The sequence below is a fragment of the Punica granatum genome, chromosome 2 (assembly GCF_007655135.1).
Source record: "Punica granatum isolate Tunisia-2019 chromosome 2, ASM765513v2, whole genome shotgun sequence".
NCBI classification, from domain to species: domain Eukaryota; kingdom Viridiplantae; phylum Streptophyta; class Magnoliopsida; order Myrtales; family Lythraceae; genus Punica; species Punica granatum.
Window position 1 is genome coordinate 895,220 of NC_045128.1, and position 10,866 is coordinate 906,085.

Consider the following 10,866-nt stretch of genomic DNA (forward strand, 5'->3'; position numbering starts at 1 on the left):
ACGTAAACATGAGAAGCAGGGAAATGGATGCATTACGTAACCGTATCGCAGATGCAATATGGCAAGCGGAAACAAGATGAAGTCGGTAATAAATAAAATGAATGGATGTAGTAGATAATTGTGTATAATGAAATTGTGTGTTTGAATAAGATATGGGGCACACCAGTTCGACTTTTCAAATGTGTGTTTTGTTGTGTAGCGTAGAGTTAAAGTTAAAGTTAAAGTTAAAATCATGGTGATTTTAACCCACTATCCAAACATGGCGTGTTCAACAATTAATAGAAGACGAGTAAGCATTATCATTACATTACACAAGACATAGAAGGAAATTTATGGTAGAACGTGTTTGGTCCCTCGTTTGTTATTATCTTGAGTGGCTCTTATCAGTGTTCATGCTTTTCACACCGCTGCTCTTTGCTCTTCCTTTCCTTTCAAATGGCTTTTTTTTTGTACATACCAAAAACATGAGGCGACTATTCGTAACATACATATATATATATATATAGTTAAAAAAATAATTTACTACAATGAGAAAAAAGTAAAATAACACTATACCCAAAAAAATCTATTGAAAAAAATATTACTACCCCCATATATAAGGAAACAGGAAGAATGCATATCTAGGTAAATGATTATGTTCATTAGAATCTTTATACCCTGCTTCGACCCCTCTATCTACCGAAATTTTTTCTAAAAGAAAAGTGAAGAAAAATTTCACCCAATTTCCGAAAACAAAATAAATGAAGAAATTTTCTGCTAACAAAAAAAAAAAGAAATTGTAAGAAATAAAGAAAATATAGCAATGGAAATTAAAAAAAAGGAGGAATTCTCGAAGTGAAACTGATGAGAGAGTCGGGAGCAAAAATTTAAAATGGAAAACGAAAAAAAACAGAAAACGGAAAATAGAAAACTTTGAAAACCGGTTTCTTTTTTTTTTTCGGTAACTTAACCGGGCGAAAGCCGTACGAGAAATTAAAAGTGAACAGAAACCGTTTTCCTTTTTCTTTTTTCTTTTTTCTTTTCGGTAACTTAACCGAGAAGGAGGGAATTCGGGAAGATGGGGTTTAGGGAGGCGTCGAAGATTTTACGTATGGAAGGTCAAGGTGTGGTTTACAGAGAGAGAGAGAGAGAGAGGGAGGAGGAGGATCTGCAGTTTCGTGTTTCTACGAACGATGAGAGAGAAGCGAGCGAGAGAGAGAGAGAGAGAGGGTATGGGGGGTCAAGCTGTGAAAGTGAAGAGAGAGAAGATAGAGGCAAGCACGAAATGCCCAATCTGTAATAAGCTCATCAAGGAAGCCACCACCATCTCTCTCTGCCTCCACACATGTGAGTCAACTGTTCACGTTCTCACATTCCTTGTCGTCGGTCTTGGTTCCCCCTCTAGCTCAAGCTTCTATTCTGTTGATTAATGTTAGCTCAAGTCCGTTCTGTTTCGATTTTGCTCCCTTCGATCGTTGGGCACGTCGTTTCTTGTTCTTTGCGATCTGGGTCTGCTCTTGATGTGCTGGTCCTGTGCTGGGGTGGCTCTCAAAATTCACCCTTTTGCGGGACCGTGTCTCTCTTGCCGGTTTGTTGATTTTCTCCGATGCAGGCTGCATTGTAATTGGCTGGCTTCTTGATTTGTGCGTGTTTCCTACGTGGGGCTGTGTTTGCTATGCATTTTGTCGTGTGCTCAATTTACGTGGAAGCAAAGAGGTCCATAGCTACCACTCCCTAATGTGACATTTCGATAAAATATTCAATATAATTTACGTAGTAAAAGAAACAGAAATTATGGGGTGATAGTTCCATATAGTCACATGGACTGTTGAGAGTCCACCCTGATACACAACTGCACTAACATTGATGATTGACAATAAAAATTTTCGAACATATTTATAACGGTTTGTAGGAAATGCATATACAAGAAGCTGTCCGATGAGGAGGTAGATTGCTGCCCAGTGTGCAATATCGATCTCGGATGTCTCTCGGTGGAGAAACTAAGGTCGGTTTCTATTTTTTGTTCTTGTGGATGTTTAGAGGAATTCTTGCTAAATAAATTGTTGGATGCTTGATAGAAAGTGCGTGACAACTTCAAGGCCCGACCACAATTTGCCAGACATTAGAGCTAAAATTTTCCCCCTAAAGAGAAGAAAAATAAATGCCCCTGAACTGTTGGCCCCCGGCCCCACCACAGCCGAAGAAGAAGGAGAGGTTGCTCTCCTCTTTGGTGGTAAGCGCTCCCAAGGTCTCGATGCAGACAGGAACAACAGGAAGAAGAACAAATGAACAATATAGATACGTTGTCACATATCTAGCCTGCAAATGGTCTACAATAAATTTCCCACATGCCAAAGACACACATGCATGCATTGCTTGGTCACTTCACTCGTATGTACTTACATGCATGCTGATGGTGCTTCGATATCCCTTATGATATCCTTTATGTACAGCGCATTACAATTGCCGAGGTCATTGAACACGAATGGTTCAAGGAAGGATGTGAGCCTCCAGCCAAAGAAAGCTGCCTTGATGACGGGACAAAAAATGCTGCTTTCATCAACTCATCATCAGGGGTAAGTTTGCGGGGTCTATGTTATGGAATACTGTTATGTTGAAGCTAGCTGCAGTTAGATCGCCCTATATATAATTCACGTTAAGTTATTCATGAGTACAGTACATTTATATGGTAATGAATGACTTGATTTAAATTAAATTCTTTGTATATGTATCACAGTATCAGGCTGGTGATCCGGAAAATAATCTTGTCGACAAGCAGCTGAGGCGAAAAAGAGGACCTGCTAGTACTGCTGGCCCTGTCAGTAGTGTCAATGCATTTGACCTCTTATCAACATCACAGGGTCTCAACCTCAGTTCTCCTTTCGAAAATCAAATGGTAGTCGATCTTCAAGCTTGCACTATTATATTTGTTGTGTGTGTGTGTATATATATATTCAAAGGCTGCTGTCTTCTCTCTCTCTCTCTCTCTCTCTCTCTCCAGACATGTATACATAAATTGGTCTCTCTGATTGTATCCTTTGTGGAGGAAAGGAGCCTGTGGAAAAGGAGATGAGATTTATATTGAACCGCCCAGCCCATGAGATAACCTCAAAGATTGAACACACCGCGAAGGCATTGGGTTTCGATGTTGTGAAGAAAGTAAAAAACAAGGTATTTGCTCCCTATATAAGCTAGCTAGGTATATATATAGGACTCAAATTGTTTTCACAGAATATATGCAGTGTGTGTGTTTTTTTTTTTTTTATCTTGGGCTGGTTGTGTTCTGATTGTTTGATGGATGGACACCGTTGCCGTGTACCTAAACACAAATGAAGTTGCTGAGGTAGAAAAACGGACGACGAAAAAGTCATTTAGCTGTTTTGAGTGAGGTATGTACGTACGTAAGTCAATTTCCCTGTGCATACATTTTTTTTTCTTTTTTGGTGTGTTCTCTTGTTTGACCCAAAAGAATTAATTAATACACAAAATATTCGCTACGCCCTTTAATTAGCGTGTGTGTTTTCGAGTATTTCTAAGATATTTGAGGCGGCCCCTTCACTTCACATGGTTGAGCTTCGAAACATTGGAGGGAATACATTGGAGTTTCATTCGGTACGTTCGTACTTAATAATAGTTAATAGCATCATCATCATCTCACTTCAGCTGATGGATCGATCTTCACAAAATTGATATTACTGACTGAGATAAATAAATTTCAAGTATCTTGTTTCGAAGAACATATATTCAGCGGTCAAGCAGTACGAACTAACTAGCTTGTTGTCTCACGTCACCAATTATTAATATGGTCCAATCTACATATACATAAGTGCAGTTTTACAAGTTATCCTCAAGATTTGTCGTCCACGGGGGAAATCTAAAATAAAAAACCATAGATGGAGGAAGAAAGCAGGTAGCTCGATGGGTTAGTATTACATCGCATCCATCGGTGTTTGCATGAAATTTTAAGATAGGGATAGAATAGACCTTACAATTTTACAATATTTTCATTAATTTTATTTTATTTGGCATATATGTTCAATTGTAATGTGTACTAGCAAGCGCGCTTGCGCTTCGCCGCGGATACAAAAGGTGCCTTATATGATTTGTTAGATATATATATAATATTAAGAAATATTTATTTCTTGGACATACTTAGTTAAGTATATGACTATAATATCTTAAAACAATATATTTTAACGTTTATGGGTCCGCTCTTATGGATAAAGGAAAAAAGATATTACTTGTAAGAAAGGTACAATAGAGAGGAATAAATTTGTGTCCGTCCATGGAAATTTGTTAAAAAAAAGGGTATAGAGAGTATGTGTATAACTCTTTAGAATATGATAAAACATATAGAGATAGAAGTAAAACGAATCATGTCAAATCGTATAGTGATCAATGAAAAAGATGGCAAATCCTGTAACTATAAGGGCGAAAAACGTGACGTTATATTTTCTTGTGGATGTTGTGAAGGTCCACTTCCTTATGTGACATTATTGTTATGCATAGTACTCATAGAAAAAGGGGATAGAACTTGCATATAATTGGAATAAATCTATAATAAAATAAGGCAAAACGTAGTTTGAGAAATAACTGGTTAGATCATATTAATTGAATCATTTGAGTTAATGGGTGAATTGGATTACATTGTTGGATTTAAAAATATTGGATAAAAAGGAAAGTAAAATAATTTTTTAAATAGAATTCGAGGATTTTTTTTTTGAAATTAGTGGTATTACTATATGATAGATTATTCGACACAGAGGCTCAACCAAATTACCTAATACCTTATTCAACTGGATGTAAAATCCTATAGTGATTGAGAAAAACTTGTACTTAATATGGGAAAAAATATGATATTATATTTACTTATGAATACTAGAGGTTTTGCTTTCATAAGTTTGCTTCTAACCATAATGACGGGATCTTTTGACTCGACCCATTAATCATGTTACACCGCTACCTTTCTGCCATGATAAAAAAATAATGGACAAAATAAGGAAATTAAAACAAACAAGAAGAAGACAATTGGAGTGGCAAAATGATCTCTACTCACAACCTAAAATTTGGGAAAAAAATATTGCATGTATATAAAATTTCTCATAATTTTTCAAAATAAAGAAATGGAGGAAAACTTTTTTTTGGAAATGTGGTCTTACTATAACGATCAAATCACTTGGCCTAACGTGTGGAGCATATTACTTAACACCTTATTCGGGTTGAATTTGGAAAAAAAAAATATGGAAAAAGCAGAGATTTCAAAAAGCTTGAAAATTTAAAAATTCAAAATTTACAAAAAGGTACCTTTTAGAAATGAGTGATCTAATTATAATAATCGGATCATTTGTCATGACAAACGGATCGATTGTGTGATATTTTATTCGAGATAAATTTGAAAATATCTTTTATCATGACAAATCAATTGGATTATGTGACATTTTATTGGAATTGGATTTGAAATATAGAAAAAGAAAGAAATTAAAAAATTTTGGAAATATAAATTTTTTTAAAAAAAAAAAGAGGAGAGGGAGTGGAAAAAAATTCCCCACTCGCTGCTAGGGCCCAAAATGGGACCTATAATAAAATCTATAATATATAATATATAATTTGAAATTTTTTAAAAGTTTTGACATTCTTACCTCCAAACATAAGAAAAAATCACAAAGTGATGTACCTTATTTTTTCAATAATAATAGAGGTATATAAGTCTAGTACAATAATATGAATTAAAATAAAATATAAATTTCACTGATGAGAATCGACATGACAACGTCTTGTACTTACACTAAAACCTCATCCTCTATATCTTTATATATAGGCTTGTGTGTATATATATTCCTAACCTTAAATGATTGTATCTGACATGCGATCTCTTTCCTAGAAGAGCTATTTAGTAACTAAGGCATAGTTGGTTAATCAGGCATTTAAAGTAGTCAATTAATCTATATATATAATAATTCAAAGTAATCTCGTCGAGAGCTTCCGATTTATTTGTTGAGGAGCTTCCACATAAGCATTCTCGAAAAATAAGAAGTTAAGGGTTTATCGTCTCTTCACGTTCTCCACTTTTACTTTTCTAATTTTTATTCTTACCTCTTTATTTCTCTAGAAATTAATGAATTTTGAATTTCTCAAAAAGAAAATTCAATATATTCCCAACATGCTCTTGCGTCTCCTGAAAGTACAAACAACGGGCATACTGAATGACTAGTTAAATAGTAACTTGTTAAGTCACCTGTTAATCAGGCTTAACCGGGCCTTCTATCGGTCCATGTCACAACAGGCCCGTTATATGCAACCCACATATGTACTGCAGTTGAAGGTCTACTGTCGGTCAAAAGGTCCGTCAAAACTGGGTTAAAGCCGGGTAGATTAGTCAAAGAACCGGGTGGTTTTGCGCAGGGACAGGCGGGTGCTGCAGATCCTTGATAGATTCGACCACTAGCACCGTCCAAGACAAAATTGACCATTTCTCATCCAAGCCGAGCTTGCAGGGTCTCGACCAAGTCGGTTTTCCACCCGGTCCTTAATTTGCCAAGCTCAACAGTGATCGAGGAAAACGTGCGAGTGTATTGCTGTGCTAGTAGTGCTCTCCCATGAATTACGACTATAGAACGAGAAGTTCTGAAAAACACTCGTATATCGTTTACAGAATTTGATGCATTAAGCCAAATAAAATAATTATCGGGAGTGCTCGGTTACTCCAGTAAGCCGGATATCGGGCCTTAGGGATGAAAATGAGAGATGATTCGAATCAATGGCATTAGACATTGTCATGTAAGCTGACATTTTAACAGATAGATTGCGGGTTTTACGAGTGATTCATATGTTTTTTTTTTTTTTTTTCCCTCAAAGAGACATAGACAGGCTGCTTAAAATATTACTCCAACACACTGTCTTTACACATATTCCACAACGCATTATTTCACATCCTCTTTAGTTAGTTAATACTAAGATAGTAAAGTACTAAATTAATTATGAAAGGATTTGTCGACAACCACAATCAAACTAGCGTGTCTCACGCCACCAATAGATATCTGGGAATTAAGTAAAAATTTTCCACTGAAATTACAAAGAAAGAAATTCAAAATAAAAATAACAATTAAAAATGTATTAATATTTTATAACAAATTGATTGGATGTCATGAGAAGCTTGATAGGCTCATTAAGGAATTGATGCGGAGCAAGTAATAGGTGACTTCATGGAGAATTGGGATTTACGAAAGATTAAGTAACGATAGTAGCTTCGGTGCCATAACTCCCACCAGTCTGTGTCCCAGCATCAAATCAGCCAACGTGCTCAGTGCCTTAGCAATAGATCGTTCGTGCTATAGCATTGACTCCCAAATTTCAAGATAGTTTGCACGGTGCTTAAAAACCAAATTTCATTGCCGTAGCACTGTCCTGCTGCCCAAGAAGCCTCAGCCGAGATTTTCCTTAGTTGTGAAGATTTTTTATTAATTTACTATCAAATTAGCCTAATGTTGTGTCTCCTTATTTTGTTGGTTTCCTTATTGTCATTTTGTTGCGTCTCCTTATTTAATTCATGCCACTCTAATGTAAAACGACTGAGGTACGTAGATATTTATATGATCAAGTATATTTTGTAATATTAAGCTACTCAAGAACACAGTATGTGATACCTCGCCTTGAGATTGTTGTGCATGAGACCACAGGGGAAAACGGAAAAGCCAAGCCACACTTAAACCTCACTCTATTTGTTAATGTGGAATATATCTGTGATGTCATCTATGGTGATATCCACGGTTATGCATTATACGAAGTATTAGATAATTTCAGGGGTGAAATGTATGTAGTTTTGAATGCTCAATCAATTATATGAAATTGATTAGCACGACAATTGAACATGCGATATGGTAATAAGTACCGCATGAATACCAAGGCAAAACATAAAGAAGAACAAACCATTAAGATCAAGAGCTAACCAATTAAAACTCACCCGTTTATCTGATCAAAAAAGAAAAAAGACTAAGAAAATCGCCCGTATATGATCAAATGATCCTTCCTGCACGGGATATTGCTTTCACGGTCTATTTTCACCGAATTATTCGCTGCATGCAAACGAATATTTCAATTCTTTGTCCCCTCCCTTCCCCCAAAAAGCAAAAAGAAAAAAGAACGATATCTATTTTCTAATGAAAAATAAGGAAAACTACCTTCATAATAAAAGCAAGAGCGAGTGGATTACGGGAACAAATTTTTCCGTGAAAAATATGATCCGTAGACATTCTTCTTCTTGTTTTTTTTTTTTGGGTGAAAAACTGGTCGAGGCGAAAAGGCGCATAGTGTAGAGTATATCTCCTATGAATATAGAAGACCGATATGCCACATAAAGCGGGCAGCTGCCTCTTTTGACTCTTCAGAGTCCCGAAAATCTCTGCAAGAAATTGAATGCAATTATGAGCCGCTTGATAACAATCAATCAGTACCATCCATCGAAGACGGACATTAATAAGCGCAGTTAATGGAAAAATAATGTGTGCCTTTCTTGAGAGTCTTAGTCAATGGTCAACATCAGCCCTTCCATTGCATTTGCTTGCCGGTCCATCATCGAACTAAAGCAGCTTCCACACGTCTAGTCACTAAAATTTCCCCTCTTGCTAGCTTAGCTGTATGGTAATTGAAAGTTAATAAGTTTCCAAAACTCATCTTTCAATCTCATGTGTATTCCGAGTTTATTATTAAATGAAACACCATGAGTCGAATAACTAATGTTCAAATTAATGATCGTTCCCGACACGCAGCACGTACATAGTTCGAGTATATTGCTACATATATATTAAGTATTTGCACAGGAAATGCATACGTATGTCGTCTGTTCGCACCACCGCGAGTTTAATTAATTTCTCCTAATTTCCATTAAGTCATGAGTCAAGTCTTGAAAAGTAAAACTTGCAATTGATCTGATCTGATCTTTTCAAAGTTCATAAATTTCCAAGCCTACTTTGGTAATTTAATTAAGTACCATTACTTCACCTATAAATACTTGCCCTATCTTCCTTCCCCCACGCACAGCTTAGGTAGAGAGAAAATCTACACACAGATACTCTCACAAAAAATATGGAGATCAGATCAGCCCTTTGTTTCTCGGTTCTGCTTCTCCTTGCCACTTCCATTAACGTAGCCATTGCTCAAAGCGCTTCCAACGTCAGGGCTACCTATCACTACTACAATCCCACCCAAAACAATTGGGATCTGGGCGCGCCCGCCGTGAGCGCTTTCTGTGCCACCTGGGATGCGAGCAAGCCCCTCGCCTGGAGGCAAAAGTATGGTTGGACAGCCTTTTGCGGGCCGGTCGGTCCTCAGGGCCAGGACGCCTGTGGCAGGTGCTTGAGGGTACGTAAAGCACATTAAGTAGTTAATCTCTATCTCCCTTATTTTGCATTCCATCATCACGAATGATGAAACATTCTCCCGACCAACGATGTTTGTGTAGACACCCAATGAAAGACTCATTAATCAGCTCGATCGTGCTTCGAAGGAAGAACGTACTTTCACGGAATTGGAACTTAGATATGTGTTATATTATCAATTACGTACGTACATCAATATTCCCCAAAAGACGTTTCAGTTGGCCAATATAAAAGCAAATTATTACACATGCAATTTCATTCGTTAAGGTACCACGAGAATTCTCGACGATAGAGCTGGGACGAATAAGTCAAATTTCAATAGTCTATGAGGATAGGGTTGAAAAAGGAAAAAGCCCTGGGCCAATTCATTCATGTACATACGAAAGTCTTGGGCATAGTCATTCATACTTACGAAAACCCTAGTTATCATATTATATATATATATATATATACACACATTTTTTATAACTCAATCGAGATATATCAAAAGATAATCTCAGGATATATAAATGATATAATACTAGTTATCATATTATAAATTGTATATATAGAGAGCTTTTGTTCTAAATCAATATGGTGTAAATATTCATTCATCAGGTGACGAACACAAGGACCGGATCCCAAGCAACCGTTAGAATCGTTGACCAGTGCAGCAACGGAGGACTGGATCTGGACTATGAAGGCGTTTTCCGCCCTCTCGATACCGACGGAAACGGATATCAGCAGGGTCACCTTATTGTGAACTACGACTTTGTGGACTGCGGTGACTAGAGCAGCAGCACGATGAAGACCGTCCCATCGAAAATAAACATCGTGTACTAAATGTATCAAATAAGTGATAACGTACGTTATCTTATCTGTTGTTATGAAAAACAGAGACTGTAATAGTAATAATAATTGAACTTTCCATTATATCTACGGCTTTCTGGGACGTGACTGGACGATGATTTTCAATGTTACGGTGGGTCCATAATTCAGGCCCAGTGGGCCTTAATTGAACCTCTCGAACGTTAGGTACCGTCGAGCCCATGCGGGAGACTGCGGGCTGTGGGCCCCCTTTGAACATTGCGTGGGTCCCGCTGTCCAGTTGTTACGGTTGTGATTAGCGCTCATGGTCTACCGGCTGCACCGAATAATATACTCCTTCGGTCCTTCCATAGTCAGACATAGTCAATATTTTCAAAGTGAAATTATTTTTGTTTTTCTATTAGCGGAGTTGACCGGGAAATTTATCCGCAAGGATTTTTTAATGTTAATTTCAATATATGCACTCCGTAATTTAACTACTGTCGATGTTTTGGCGACAATTCTAATTTTAAGATGATGAAAGGATATTTTATATTTTATATTTTCCAGTTTAATTACCCTATTAAGGAGTAATGTACATTATACATGTTTCCTTTTTCTTTTTTTGGGTGAATACACATGTTCCCCTTTACATCCAAACAATTAACGATATTATGGTTTTGACTGAATTGAAATGGTTTGGCTATTTTTCAAGAGCATTTTGAGA

At 36.8% G+C, this 10,866-nt stretch overlaps 2 protein-coding genes across 8 annotated transcripts; both read left to right on the top strand.

The window, feature by feature from the left end:
• The first annotated feature begins 1,013 nt into the window (after positions 1 to 1,013).
• LOC116194808 (CBL-interacting serine/threonine-protein kinase 23-like) lies at positions 1,014 to 3,363 on the top strand. 7 transcript variants are annotated; one of them, XR_004154529.1, is made up of 6 exons: positions 1,014 to 1,326; positions 1,592 to 1,695; positions 1,892 to 1,984; positions 2,058 to 2,212; positions 2,433 to 2,555; positions 2,717 to 3,363. XR_004154529.1 is itself a non-coding variant. In XM_031523701.1 (6 exons), exons 3-6 carry the CDS (start codon positions 2,141 to 2,143, stop codon positions 3,050 to 3,052), a joined length of 426 nt encoding a protein of 141 aa, XP_031379561.1. In that variant the 5' UTR covers positions 1,034 to 1,326; positions 1,892 to 1,984; positions 2,058 to 2,140; the 3' UTR covers positions 3,053 to 3,363. The 7 variants fall into 7 exon arrangements, 3 of the variants coding, with proteins under 3 accessions (XP_031379564.1, XP_031379561.1, XP_031379563.1); XM_031523701.1 differs by lacking the exon at positions 1,592 to 1,695 and having other exon boundaries at positions 1,034 to 1,326; positions 2,717 to 2,875; positions 2,981 to 3,363; XR_004154528.1 differs by lacking the exon at positions 1,014 to 1,326 and having other exon boundaries at positions 1,333 to 1,695.
• Positions 3,364 to 8,996: 5,633 nt separating this feature from the next.
• LOC116198126 (barwin-like) lies at positions 8,997 to 10,271 on the top strand. The gene is made up of 2 exons (XM_031528472.1): positions 8,997 to 9,336; positions 9,951 to 10,271. The coding sequence occupies exons 1-2, from the start codon at positions 9,061 to 9,063 to the stop codon at positions 10,122 to 10,124; spliced, it is 450 nt and encodes a 149-aa protein (XP_031384332.1). The 5' UTR covers positions 8,997 to 9,060; the 3' UTR covers positions 10,125 to 10,271.
• Positions 10,272 to 10,866: the final 595 nt, after the last annotated feature.